Raw genomic sequence first — 15331 nt, 5'->3', positions numbered from 1 at the left:
GCAAGGGTCAAATTGTGATGGCTAGAATAATTGAGTAAGTTCATTTCCAAAATGGCAGGTGTTTTGGGGTGTTCCCGGTATGCAGTGGTTAGTACCTACTAAAAGCGGTCCAAGGATGAACAACTGGTGAAACAGCAACAGGGTTATTGTTGTCTTATTGATAAATGAAGACTCGCCCATGTGGCACAATATCACAAAACTACTGTAGCACAAATTGCTGACAAATGCAATGCTGGCCATGAGAGAAAAGTGTCAGGACACACAGTGCATTGCTGTTTGCTTTTTATGGGGTTTGTGACTATGCGGGTTCGCTGCATGCTCCCATCTTGCTTCCAGGAGCCCTTGAACCCGTCACCATTAGTAATGTTACCAATGAGCTCAGCAGTGAGGCACAACAAATAGAGCAAGGATATGGTGCAAAATGTGCAAAAGTGCTTTTATTAAAATCAACAACAAAACAAAGTCCAAATTAAATAACGTGCAGTGCTTCACAGTTTCTTCAATAAATAAATTACCACAATAAAACAGATGTGAAGTGGAGGTTAAAAAAATAGAAAAAAAAAAATACAATCCTTTAAAACAACGAGGTTAAAATAATGCTGGAAGCAGTCCTTTAAAATAAAGCCTGGTGTCTTCTATTTACCTGGCAGCTCTCCTACTTCTCCCATCTTGGCCCCACAACAGGAGAGTTGCCCTCTCAGCAGCTGACTTTCTCAACCACTCAACTGGTCTGGTGGCCTTCCAATCCTTGGCTCCAGTTCCGCTCACCTAGACCGAGACTTGGCTTTCACCCAACGGCCAGGACGCTCACGTTGGGGCTTCTCCTTCCAAGCCTCCCGACTCCCGCTACCTTCTCAGCCTTAAGCGGCCAGCTGTCCTACTGCTGGTTACTCCCATTCCTCCATAAAAAGCTCAGTGGGAGCGGCCACTTCCAACTGCCCTAGGTGTTGGCCAAACACCCCTACTAGGGCTCACAATCCAGCAGCCTGCCTGCAAGCCTTCGCTCACTCGCTCGCTCACACCAGCTCTCTCTCTTCTCTCTGCTTCCTTCAACCTCCATTTGTTTTACTTTCTATTTTTCTCCCAACCTCCTTGTGCTTCTATTTATGAAGAGGACGTGGCAGCTTTAGCATTCAGCAGCCCCCGGGAACAAATTACGGATGTGGACAGTTTCTCACCTGTACACTTATACTTCTCAACTGTGCGCTATACCACATTCCACCCCCCATAAGCCTCTAGCTGCACGGGAAGGCTCCATGCCACTGCCAACTCCGTGTAACTGGTGGCGCAGGTCCACAGCTCAGCCACACTACATCTACACTGCACTAAAACAAATAAATAAAAGCACTAAAACAATCCCACAATAAAACCAACCCAAGCCCCCCTTCATAAAAACAGGACATTAAAAGAATAAGAATTTTTAAAAGACAATAAAACAATCAATAAATACATGTCCATTAAAAAAGCTCTGTCCTTTAAAATGTCTTCCTCCGGCTTGGATCCATGGATTCTTGAAAAGTCTGGCACCAATCCCGCTTGCTGTTCTGTCTCCTCTTCTGTCCCCACTGCCAGCTCATCCCACCGCTGACACCAAATGTGATGATGCAGGTTCGCTGCATGCTCCCATCTTGCTTTCAGGAGCCCTTGAACCTGACACCGTCAGTAATGTCACCGATGAGCTTAAAAGTGAGGCATAACAAATAGAGCTAGGGGATGGTATAAAAAGTGTCAAGTGCTTTTATTAAAAACAACCAACAAAACAAAGTCTGAATTAAATAAGTGCAGTGCATTCAAAGTCATTAAATAATCCATAAAACCAGAGGTGAAAAATTGTGGAGGTTAAAAATATATATAAAAAAAAAAAACCAATCCTTTAAAACGAGGTTAAACAATGCTGGAAGCAGACTCCTTTAAAAACAACACAGCCCGGTGTCTTCTTTACCTGGCGGCTCCCCTGCTTCTCCCATATGGGCTTCTCAACAGGAGAGTAGCCCTTCCTGCAGCTGACCTCACTACTGTCTGGTTGCCTTCCGTTCCCTGGCTCCGTATGGCTACTTTATCGGACTGAGACTTGGGTTCCTCAATGGCCAGGTTGCTCACGCTGAGGCTCACCTTCCCAAAACTCCACAACTCCTGCTGCCTTCTCAGCCTTACACGGTCAGCCATCCTTCTCCGGTCACTCCAGCTTCTTGATCACTCAGCCGGAGCGACGCTTCCTTCTGCCCCACCTAGTGTCGGCCAAACACCCCTGCTAGGGCTCGCTGTCCAGCTGCCTGCCTGTGAGCCTTCGCTCGCTCACTCTCTCTCACCGGCTTTCTCTGCGCTGCTTCCTGCCTTTCTTCCTGCAACCTCCATTTTTCTTTCTCCTTCCTTCTTTCTTTTTTTCCCCCAACCGCCTAGTGCTTCTATTTATGAAGAGGATGTGGCAGCTGTAGCAATCAGCAGCCCCCGGGAACAAATTACGGATGTGGATGGTTTCTCACGTGTGCACTTAGGTGAGGAACGCCCATATCATGAATCACCCTGGGAAACGCTTCAGCCGCACAACCACCACGCTCCCACGTTAAGCCGCGAGTGCGGTGATTATATATTTTAAAAATGGCCCTTTGACATGAGCTGTGGACCCACTATACCACAGGTTTGCATAGCTGCAAACTGATCAGAGTGCCCATGCTGACTCCTGTTTACAATGGGTGTGTGAGCATTAGAACTGGACCATGGAGCAATGGAAGAAGGTGGCATGGTCTGATGCACCACATTTACTTTTAGATCATATAGATGGCTGGGTGCATATGCGTTGTTTACCTGGAGAAGAAATGGCAGCAGGATGCACTATGGAAAGATGGCAAGCCAGCAGAGACAGTGTGATGCTCTGGGGAATGTTATGCTTGGGAAAGCTTGGGTCATGCTATTCATGTAGATGTTACTTTGATATATACAGTACCACCCACCTAAAGATTGTTGCAGGCCAATTACACCCCTTAATGGCAATGATATTCCCTAATGGCAGTCACCTCTTCCAGCCAGATTATGCACTCTGCCAGACTGCAAAAATCGTTCAGGATTGGTTTAAGGAATATAACAAAAGAGTTCAAGGTGGTGACATGGCCTCCAAATTCCCCATATTGCAATCCCCTTAAGCACCTGTGAGACGTGCTGGAAAAATAAGCCAGATCCATGGTAAGTTAAAGTTTAAGAACATTTAGCACATAAAATTATAATTATACTATTTTTGAAGCCTTTGGAACAAGCTGTAACTTATAAAACTGATTTCTTCACTGGTAAGGTTCCATGTTGGAAGATCTGTACTAAAACAATTATATTTCTACTTTCCATTCAAGCAGCAACAAGTGAAAAGCATTATTATTATTATTAAAATTTATATATAGATTCTGGGTAGCATGGTGGTACAACCAGATAAAACAGTGCTGGGTACAGTTAATGAATTAATGGACACTTGTGAATAAGCAAACTTGTAAAATTTGCAGGGGAAGGAATAGTAAATACTGAAGAGGGAAAAAAACAGCAAAAACAACCCATGAAGATCAGTGCAGTCTTCAAAAGTTAGTAAACAAATGGAAAAAGAGGCCTAAATGTACAGAGGTGCAAAGTGCTACATGCAGGAAAAAACAGAATTAATTAAAAATAAAAAGCTGAATACAGCCGACCTTCACAGAGCAAACCATGAAAACGGTTTTAAATTTTATGCTAAATTAAGATTCATACCTCCAGGCAATGTGTTCAAGCAATTAAAATGGGAAATCAATTTTTAGGCTAAGTTATAAAAACTATGGAACAAAAATCAATACAGGTTATGCACTAGTGAGAACTCACTTGGAGTACTGTGTGCTGTTGGTCATCACAATATGTGGAGTAAAAGACATACACTGCTGAACTAGGTGACCTGGGGCCTCATGCATAACGCCGTGCGTAGAATTCACACTATAACATGACTCAAGCACAAAAGCGGAAAATGTGCTTACGCACAAAAAGATCCAGATGCTTAATTCTGGGCGAATGCCAGCTGCCACATTCTTCCGCTACATAAATCCCGGTCAGCGTGAAAATTAACGCATGTGCATGCACCTGCTGCCCCACCCCAACTCCTCCCAGAATTACGCCTCTTTGAATATGCAAATCAATATAAATAGCCCTTAAGCTCAGTGTTCTGTGAAAAGGCAATGGCAAAAGCACAAGGGAAAATAGAATTTTAGCGAATACCAAGTGGAGGCAAGGAAAAACGTACTATTTGTTGGATTAAACAGTGGTATAAACAACAAAAGGAAGTTGATCGTGTGACGCAGCGTGTCGGAGAAACTCGAAAGCTCAAGTTCACAAAGTCACACAGTGCCCGAAATAAAAAAGAAGTTGTCAGATATCAAAGTCACCGTGAAAATGTGAGTCGTAGCCCACTGTCTGAGTGTCATATGAAAGCTTATTAGGGTACAGAGAAAAAAAAAAAGGCATACAGTGGGGAAAAAAAGCACGAAATGTCAACATTAATCTCGAAATTTCCACTTTAATCATGTAGTTTATTTTGTCATTAAAGTAGATCATAAACTTCATCTTAAAATTGTTTAATTTACTAGATTCTCAAATCCCATTGTAACTAAAGTGGGACGTTAAATGCTTTGTTTTGTATTTGATCTTCCATGTGCTCTGTGTGTGTGAATCACTATGCGCTTCTGGGCTTTCTCTTCCTCTGACAGGACACAGAATCCATTATATTTGTGATATTACAGCTCTCTGAATAATTAAAATACTGAGATGTATACATGATATCATTTTTATGATGATAGGAGTTAAAGCATGTTATTAAACATGGAAGCACTGTGGCGCAGTGATTTTTCATGTCTCACGCAAGATGCTTGCTGCGCCATGCACGACCTTGAAATACTTTATTATAGCTGTAAGAGGCATTTTCTAAAGTGTACAGAAGAAGCTAAGAATCTTTAAGTATATAAGAAATTAAGAATTCTTAAGTATAGAAGAAGTAAAGAACTTTTAAGTACAGAAATAACTAAAGTTTCTCAAGAAAAGCTAAGTTTAGAGAAGATACATTTTCTCTTTTTTTTTGCCTTTTATTCTACGTGTGTAACTATTTTTTTTTTTCTGTGGATTATTTGCTTTTAACTTTTACTAAATATTTTTAAAACAAACTTTTGGACTGAGAGATTTCTTTTGGCATGTGTTTTACCCGTGAATGATCTTGCCTTACACTTCGGTGGCTACAGTAGCAGTATTATCTCTTTCAAATGTACTAACCTCCAATTCCTGTCCTTACTTTTCTTTCTCCAAATACCCAATCGCCATACAATCAGCTCTGTAATGGACATTAGGCCATCTGTAAGCTTAGAGCGCCGATTCTTCAAAACTTTTAAGGAACATTGAAATATCTTCGTAGTACATGTTTAATTATCCTACCCATCTATCCTTCCAGTGTCGCGTCAGCACCAGCAAGAATACAGCGTGAGGCAGGAACAATCCGTGAAAGGAGCGCTGGGGCACCGTGTCCTCACATGTTTAACTTCATTTAAATAATCTATATTGTTAATAATTAAAGTTTTATCTTTATAATATAATAAACATATTTTGCTGTATTTCATCTTAAAAATTATTTTTGTCATCATATGTAAATACACGCTTTATAAAGTGGCTCAGGTTGTGCAATATTATAACTGTATCGCAAGTTTACAGTGAGGTAATTGTACTTATTAGTACAAACAGTTCTACAAGGAGCACTTGTTGGACTGATTGAGTGCGTTTAGAGTTCTTGGGATGAAACTGTTTCTGAACCACGAGGAAAGGCTCTGAAGCGTTTGCCATATGAGTGCAGTTCAATAGACAGCATGGCTGAGGCAGTGTGTGCTTGATGTTGTATATCGATAATTCTCTTTCTGATCAGCTGCTGTAGAGCTGTGATTCCCACTCAGATACAGTAATATAAATACTCCGAGTGGTGCAGTGAGAGTAATATGGAAAAATGATGATCCGATGTGGCAACCCCTAACAGGAGCAGCTGAAATAAGAAGAAGAAGGTGCAGTGAGAGTAACAACGCTAAAGCAGTTATGGTATTTGGAATAATTTGACCATTCTGTGGACCATTATATCGTTACAGGTTAATTACAATCAGAAGCATTAAACTAATAAACAATATGTGGTTAATTTCAGTGTATTTTCAGGGATGTTGATCTAAAAAAGAAAGGGGAACCACACAGGAACAGTAGCACTGTTTTGATGCTGGGTGCTGCCAGTCTGCAAAACCGATCACAGAACTTGCGTACGACAGAGTATGAGCTACCGTGGAAATGTACGTGGCTTTATGGCTAGTTTAGGTTTTATACATCGCAATTTGAATGTGCAAACGTTCTTACACAACATTTTTGTGCGTACGCATCGTTTATACATGACGCCCCTGGAGTTTATTTATTTTGAACAGACACTGACAAACTAGTTGATGGAAAACTTGAGGACATTATGGAAATTAAAGAAAATTGCATTGTTGGAGACCTGAAACAAACTCCCAAGTTATGTATAGCAGTTGAAGTGTAAACTCTGAGAGCTTTAAAAAAAATCTAGATGAGATATTAAAATAACTTAGCTGTTAGGTAACCAAATAATCTTATAGGAAAGAAAGTCTTATGTTCCTATAATTAACAGGAAATATTCTTTTTTGTATATAATTGACTGTTCCAGTAAACATTAAGCCAAGTTTCACAAGTACAGTGCTGTAGTCCAGTCGTCCACATTTATTTTATAAACAGAGTACTGTTAAGAGGAACTCAAGGTTGTATAGAATATGCAACACAGATAATAAACTAGCAGCATTGTGGCTTTAGCCATTAAGCCAAAAAGCCATTAAACAGACTAAAGCTCCCGTCACACTACAAGACTTTCACCTAACATAATCTTAATAAGTCGTCTACAATCATGGTGCATGCCAGTGACTGTCAATTGTGTAGTATGACATCCCCAGCGATTCACTCATAGCACTCTGGAACTAGCCACAACTAATCTGATTTTGCCACACTCATAGGAGCGCTCTTCTCATTGTGTGAGAGCTGAGAGCCAATGATGAACAATCAGATGGAAGTAAAATGGATACAATGCCAACAGAGAGAAGCCCAAACAAATCTACAGGACAAAGGACAGAAAAAAGGAATGCTGGCCTTGGGAAATGAAGTAAAACAGGCATTCTGGTCCACACAAACATAGGAGAGATATTTGAAGCTAGAATAAATGTCTATTTGACCACACATTTTCACATATTTATTGAACCATGACAGACTGAAGAAACAAAAAAGATTTTCCACGTTCACTGGCAGCCAAAATGTGTCGCCCTTGAGCTACTTTCATGGTGCAATAGGAGTTTTGAACCTGTGCTGAGAAGTTGTGAGGATGTGGTGTGACCAGTTATCCCCAGGTATACCTTGTTGTATAATCTGACCACCTCAAAACATGTTTTTCAATCTGACACGCTGTCAATCTCTAAGTTGTATTGTGTGTATATTTTGTCTGAGCATGAAATAGTTCACTAATAAGCATCCTCCCAAGTGTGATGTCTATTTCTTATTTTTCAAGCAAATCATTGCTGCTGGATCACAGCTCAAAAGGCCTAAGTTCTCCCCATGTCTGTGTGGCTTTTCCTTCCAGGTCCCAAAGACATACTTTTTACATACATTACTTAAAAATGATTACTGAAAAATTATATTTTGTTTATTGTGTATGTTACTTACCCCATGTTGTTATTAGTGAGGAAAGAGAAAAAAATTAATCTTATTATTGTGTACGGAGACAACTAAGCTTCTGATAGAATTGGCATCAATGGAGACTAATGCTAGACAACAAAAAATAATATCAAAAACTTGCATAAAAAAATGTTAAATTACTCATGTCTCATAATGCACATGTCCATGTCATCCAGTCATTTGCTCACATTGTACAAACTGCACTCATTTTTGCTAAAAAGTGTTAATGTGAGTTTTTCCTTTAGGTCACTGGTCTCCAAGTCTAGTCCTGGAGGGCCACAGTGGCTACAGGTTTTCATTCAAACCCTTTTTTAATTAGTGGCCAGTATTTGGTGCTAATTAACTCTTTTGACTTAATTTTAACAGACTTCTTATTTCAGATTCAGACCTCTTAATTATTTCTTTTTTCCTTAATTAGCAGCCAAACAATAATGAGATACAAAATGAGTCAACACATGACCAGCTAACCTGTGTCCATCATACAATATCTGGAAATGAAGAAAGGTGAAGGTCTCAGTAATGGTGATCTGCTCAGGTCACCAACACATTTTGATGGTGCTCTGGGAAAAAATAAAATCATCCATTTTGTTAATGTCTGGTGTGGCAGAATAAGAGCACCAACAAGTCATGGAGTTAATTAACAGGTTTAATTAACAACAAGTGTTGGCTTCTAATTAAGAAACTGCTTAGAGTGAAATTGGTTTGAGGCCATGACTTACTTGGTCATCTGTTGGCTTACAACACATTTCATATTTGTTTGGGTGTGATTTAAGGAAAAATTAATTAATTCAGAGCACCGAGTTTTGAAAAACAAGAATTAAAATGAAGGAAAAGACTATTAATTAACAGCAAAAAACAGGCCATTATTAACAAAAGGGTTAGAATGAAAACCTGAAGACACAGTAGCACTCTAGGACTGGAGTTGGAGACCCCCAGCTCTAGGTATTCAAGTTCCCTCCCACATCCTATTAGATTACAGTAGGTGACTATGAATAAATGAAGGAATATTAAAGTGTGACCCTGAAACTGGATTGAATGGATCTAAAGATGAATGGATGGATGGATAGATGTCAGTTCCCCCAAAACTTTTAGACCTCTTTTAGTATTCTGTGAAATAACTTTCATGATCTAATGAACTAAACACTTTAACTTTAAAAATTTTAAATTCATTCAGTTTATCCAGTAGGGTATTCAGGATATGTTACAAAAATTTTATTAAAAAAAATAAGTCATTGCTTTCTGTTGAAGTAAGGAACAAAACATGTCTGGAAGGAGCAGAACTTTATTTGTAATGTTTAAAAAGTGGACCTTTTACAATGACATTGTATTCCTTTTTTATGGTAAAACAACCTTTTTATGATAAAATAGCTTGTTTTGTTACTTGGCTAGAGAAAATATACATTGTCTGTTAATGCTTTAGTGTTTGCTTAAGAATTACCTTTAATTAGTTTTAAGTAGAAAGCATAATAAACTCAAGTTTTATTTTGAGTCTATGGTATTGCTTGACACTACATGTTTTTTTGTTTTTTTTTTGATAAGAGCTGATTTAAATCAAATGTGTAATGCAGAACTACCACCATAATGCACATATAATATCAAAAGCTATTTTTAAGCTATACAAATATCCTGTGCTGTTGACTCCCATTTATGATGACAGAAGTGCAGGCTATAGCAGCTGATCTTGGAAACATAATTTTAGTTTTATGAACTTTTGATGATGGTACAAGACATTTTAGTATTAGCTCTAGCCTTAGGACTCTGATGGCAGAAGCATTTGACTCAGAAGGCACTTTTCTGAGTCAAGAAACTCAATTTAAAAAAGGCAAAGTTGACTTGGAGATAGGATTTACCACATCATACCTAGATTCACTTTATATGTTTAGTAAAAGAGAGGTGATCAGAGGAGAACAGAGGAGGGGGAAAGTCATTGCTCTGAGTTGCTGCTGATACTTCAAGCAATGCAAGAAGTGGGCCGTCTGGAAAAACTAAACATCTGGCAGTAGCAGGTTGTATGGAATTCACACATTATTTTGCTTTTTTTTAATGGCACTCTATATTTGAATAATACTTAATAAATGTATAACTTTCTCTCCTGCCTGTTCTGCTGTTCTATCTAATTGCCTGGGGTTACAGATGTAAAAGAATCCGGGAAAGTATTGAACTACAATGACAGTCAATTCCAACAGCGTGATAAGATATGTGATTTAAGTCATTTTTTTAAAGTCTACATAATAAAGAGTATAAAAGGGGAATCGGGCCACACTAGGACCCTACCACCACAAAACACATTTTTTTTTAAGTCAAATTTTTGTTCTTTCAGAAATGATTTGTAAAAATGTAGTGAACCTCCTTGGCATTACATTTTTTTCTCAAAAAACCATGTAAAAAGCATTGCAATTTTTGACTTGAAAAATTACATTTATATCAGATCTCATCTTTCTACTGTAAAATGTGCAAAACACTAAAAGTACAAAGTCAGAAGTGCAGAAAGTATAATAATGATATAAATAATAATAATGATGAATAATAATAATAATATTAACAGCACACTGCACAAGTGCGAGTGACGCAAGCATCCCTTTCAGATTTCCAGAATCACTTTCAATTTTACTGACTGTTCTAATTTCACTGCCTGAACACAGATTTACTTCATCGTCACTGCTGAAAAGAGGCGTTTCTTATGAGACACCATTATAAGGCTAGGAGAAGGTGCATCTACATTATTGCCCGAGTAACGTTTAACAATAATACTGTAAGCAATTTTATAGCCCAAGTAATCCTCAGGGCTTACATGAGATGCATCTCTAACGTTGCCAGAGTAACACTCGGGACTAAAGCTTTTAGAACTGTTTTTACAGCTCAAGTTACACTGGAGTCTGACTCTAAGCAGGTCAAACTGTAAATATGTTGGGTTCCTGCCATGAGCTTGTTATATCCCTGTGACCCTGAATTAGATTCAAAATGGATGAACAGAAGAATGGATGACTCAACTTCATAAAGTATCTATCTATCTATCTATCTATCTATCTATCAGATTTCATTTCAGGGATACACCTCCAAGTAGACATTAAATTAAACAGGACAAAATAGCAGCAGAGAATATACTCTGTGGCATTGTATTATTCCATTACATCATAAAATACCTAGATATACTGTTCATGGGAGCATGAAAGAAACAGGAATTATGCTGTGTCATTGTAATGTTCCATTATTTCATAGAATAACTAGATATGCTGTACATTGAGTATGAAAGAAAACAAAATTATCAAACTTCAACTTCATATTCTATTGAGTACTCTAAATCATTTAAAGTAGCCTTCTGCTACTTTGCTTAGTTAAAGAATAAAATAATGATCAATAAAGCTAGTCCTTGTTAAACAAAGCACTTAAATGAACCTTACACCTTGAATTCAGGTGGGAGAATGCCATTAACTTAACAGTAGCCTTTCCTTGTTTGTCCGACAACGTGGTTCCTAATTATATTAACAGTGTGTTGTATTTTTAGTTAAATTGCATATCAAACTGGTCTATATGTAATACAGACATCCATCCATTCACTTTGTAATGCACTAATCAGGTGCATGTCATAAATACTATATATGAAATAATCACTGAACATTTAAATAATACACCAGAATATGGATCCATCATGCAGCTTAACTATTTTCACATTAATTGAGGTTAATTTGTAGCTTTTTAAACTTTCAATAGTAGCTTATTCTACATTATAAACTTTAAGAAAAATCAGTTAATTTTTGGTGCTTTTTTAAAAACAAACATTTATTATATTCTTTACTTTCAAAAAATAGCTAGTTCAGCTTTGGAGTCATTCAAGCATTGCATTTGTTGTTCAAAGTCAGTTTATTGTTATATAGAACAACTAATAAATAGAGTAAGGGTAGAATAAAGTGCTAAACTGTGTACATAAGTTTAAACGTTTCTCAGTTCTTTGCATGTTGTGAACTAATAGATAAAAGCAGCTTAATTTTAAAATAACTGTATACAGCTCATATGCTGTATAGCATAGATTGAGAAGATTCTACAGAGGATCACAAACAATTTCCCTCTTTGTACAGTACCTTAAATGTTGGTTCAGTCAGAAATGATATGTAAATGTGTTTAAACTGAACACTTGTATTCAAAACAAAATGCCTAAACTAAGCATGGATCGTAAATGCTGAAAACTAGAAATACAAACATGAAATTTATTTGAGGCACGATGGGCTACTCTTTTTAATGACATTTGCCAGGAAAGATTTCTAGCATCTTACAACTTTAATACAGGTCTGGAAAACACTTATGCATGCTTCTCCTGAAGTTGATTATGGATGTGCGCCATTTATATTGTGGAGACGGGGTGCTTTGGGGATGTCATGAGTCCTCTGATTGGTTGTGGTTTTCCTGGCTGAGATCGGTAGTGGAGAACAGTTGGACTGTGGTGTAGCTCCTAAATCCTCTCTCTGTGTCACATTCACCCCAGAAGAGACAAACCAATCTCACACGTGTGACAGGGTGGTATCAAGTCAGAGGGCAGAATAATGAAACCATCCATCCATTATCCAACCCACTATATTCCAATTAAAGGGTCATGGGGGTCTGCTGGAGCCAATCCCAGCCAACACAGGGAGCAAGGCAGGAATGACCACTACAATGATATTTTCTGCCATTAAACATCACACAGGAGCTTATAGTGGCTTAATTAATTTGTTTACCTCTTTAGCAACAGCTTGATCAGTTTGAGACTGACGCGCCTGGCCAGAGTGCAGAGGCTGTGACGTAGTTTCCACATCCCAATAGTTGTGTTTGCTGTACTCCAAAATATTTTCAGTTTTTATACATCTCTTTTCTAATCTGTGACATTAACTTGCATTATTCTAAAGACTTTTTGAAAGACTGTGACTATTCTTCTGCTTAATCTGCACCAGCAGAATGTAAGCTCTTACAGAAAAAAATTGTTTTGCTCAGAACTTACATTAGCCACTGCTGTATATTTCAGAAAATGTAGAGCCAAAAAGCAAAGGAAGACAACAGCAGCAGTTTTTAATCACTTCTGGCTTGCTGCTTTTCATTCTTTATTATGTTCAATTTAAGCTTACTCTTTTGAAAACTTGAAATATTAAAGAAAATATCAGGCTAATAATGATATCAAAAATAGTATGTAGTAAAATAACAGTTGGAAAACAAACCTCTATGGACTTTTTTGGCCTGAGTATACAGGATTGACTCCATCTCTTTCCAATGGCTAATTCACCTGTCCACAATCAAGGCAAACATGCCTAAGGCACTGCAATTCTTCTCGCTCACATTTCAGCAACAGTCCATTTTTCTTATTTCTGGCTTGGGCAACATTACGGGCATTCCAGTTTAAGCTTTCTCCCAAAATGCTTCTCATCTCTAAGCTAAAAAGACTTTTACCCAAGAGATGGCCTTGCAGTATACCACATTTTAAGGCTGTTTTCCAATAAATCTCTAGAATAATTTCTAGGATCAAGAAATCCCTAGTCCTGTGGTCTTCTCCCATAATTCTCTCTTGCTCCCTGATGTTTCCCTGCCTTTCAGAGCCCAAATGGCAAGTAAAAGCTCCAGGCAATCTTACTTTTTCTTGGCTTTGCTTGTCTGAACGTCCTACCCTCTACTTCCATCTGTTGCTTTGGAAAAATTCCTCCAGTCTTCTCTTGGGTCCCCATACCAAAATGATAGGCTTCTGCTAGGCTACCCATAACCCTAAATCATAGGAGAGCACTTCAGGACTGCTCCAGATCACTTACTTTTCTCTTCTGTACTCCCATTTTTGTTTATTACCCTGCCAGGGCATACCATACCTCTACAGAGTATGCTGCCCCTTATCAGGAACTTACACACAATGGTATTTCAGGTGCTCTACTACCTCAAGGCATTTGTAACTTTTCATACCTGCCAGAGATGTTTGGCTTGGCCCAATCTCATGTCTTGGTATAATATAAAAGCTAGTATATTACAAAGCAGGTTCTCCCAAATATAGTTCTGCAGCTGTTTTGGTGCATGGTTTACCTACAGAAAGTTTTTGTACAATTTACACTGGTTTCCCTATGCCAATTGTTTTCACAATTTGTTTATTTATATAGTGAATTGTACATTACAGGGATATGACCAGTATATATGACCCTATAAAAATACTGTAACTGTTCATTTTGCAGCTTTGCAACATGGTATTTAGTACTGAAGCCAGAAAGTACTTCTTTATGCAAAGAGTTCTGGGAATCTGGAACAAACTACTGAGACTCGCAGTTGAAGCAGAAACCCTGTCAACATTAAGAAATATCTGGAGGAGATATTGGAAAAGCTGAGGTTTAAGCTAAACAAACAAACCTGATGAACTGAATAGTCTCCTCTTATTTTTCAAACTTCTTATGCTCTTGTCAAGTTTCGGTTGTTACTGGAACATATTCAACCAATCAGCTATTATTATTATTATTCAAAGTTATTGTCTGTTTTTACATGCATTGTATTACTCTTTAATTTTTTATATTATATATATATATATATATATATATATATATATATATATATATATATATATACTGCTAAAAAATTAACTGCTGAAAAAATTAAAGAAACACTTTGAAAACACATCAGATCTCAATGGGAAAAAGAAATCCTCCTGGATATCTATACTGATATAGACTGGGTAATGTGTTAGGAACGAAAGGATGCCACATCGTTTGATGGAAATGAAAATGATCAACCTACAGAGCCCTGAATTCAAAGACGCCCCAAAAATCAGAGTGAAAAAATTATGTGGCAGGCTAGTCCATTTTGCCAAAATTTAATTGCAGCAACTCAAAATTGTATGCAGCACTTTGTATGGCCCCTGTGTTCTTGTATACATGCCTGACAACATCGGTGCATGCTTCTAATGAGATGACAGATGGTGTTGTGGGGATCTCCTCCCAGATCTGGACCAGGGCATCACTGAGCTCCTGGACAGTCTGAGGTGCAACCTGGTGGCATTGGATGGACCAAAACATAATGTCCCAGAGGTGTTCTATTGGATTTAGGTCAGGAAAGTGTGGTGGCCAGTCAATGGTATCAATTCCTTCATCCTCCAGGAACTGCCTGCCTACTCTCACCACATGAGGCCAAGAATTGTCGTGCACCAGGAGCCACTACCAGCATAGGGTCTGACAATGGGTCCAAGGATTTCATCCTGATACCTAATGGCAGCCAAGGTGCCTTTGTCAAGCCTGTAGCGGTCTGTGTGACCCTCCATGGATATGCCTCCCCAGACAATCATTAACCCACCACCAAACTGCTCATGCTGAATGATGTTACAGGCAGCATAATGTTCTCCATGGCTTCTCCAGACCCTTTCACTTCTGTCACGTGCTCAGGGTGAACCTGCTCTCATCTGTAAAAAGCACAGGGCACCAGTGGTGCATCTGCCAATTCTGGTATTCTATGGCGAATGCCAATCGAGTTGCATGCTGCTGGGCAGTGAGCTCAGGGCCCATTAGAGGACATGGGGCCCTTGGGTCACCCTCATGAAGTCTTTCTGGTTGTTTGGTCAGAGACATTCACACCAGTGGCCTGCTGGAGGTCATTT

At 38.5% G+C, this 15331-nt stretch overlaps 1 protein-coding gene across 1 annotated transcript in view; it reads right to left on the bottom strand.

The window, feature by feature from the left end:
• csmd2 (CUB and Sushi multiple domains 2) overlaps positions 1-15331 on the bottom strand; it is a 967861-nt gene that overhangs the window by 679075 nt on the left and 273455 nt on the right. Inside the window, exon 4 of the mRNA XM_039739491.1 lies at positions 12184-12203. Within this exon, the coding sequence (XP_039595425.1) occupies positions 12184-12203 (20 nt within the window). The remainder of the gene's footprint in view (positions 1-12183; positions 12204-15331) is intronic.

The sequence above is a fragment of the Polypterus senegalus genome, chromosome 17, assembly GCF_016835505.1.
Source record: "Polypterus senegalus isolate Bchr_013 chromosome 17, ASM1683550v1, whole genome shotgun sequence".
Classification (NCBI taxonomy): domain Eukaryota; kingdom Metazoa; phylum Chordata; class Cladistia; order Polypteriformes; family Polypteridae; genus Polypterus; species Polypterus senegalus.
Note: the sequence above shows the minus strand (reverse complement) of the source record. Positions and strands in the feature narration are given on the sequence as shown.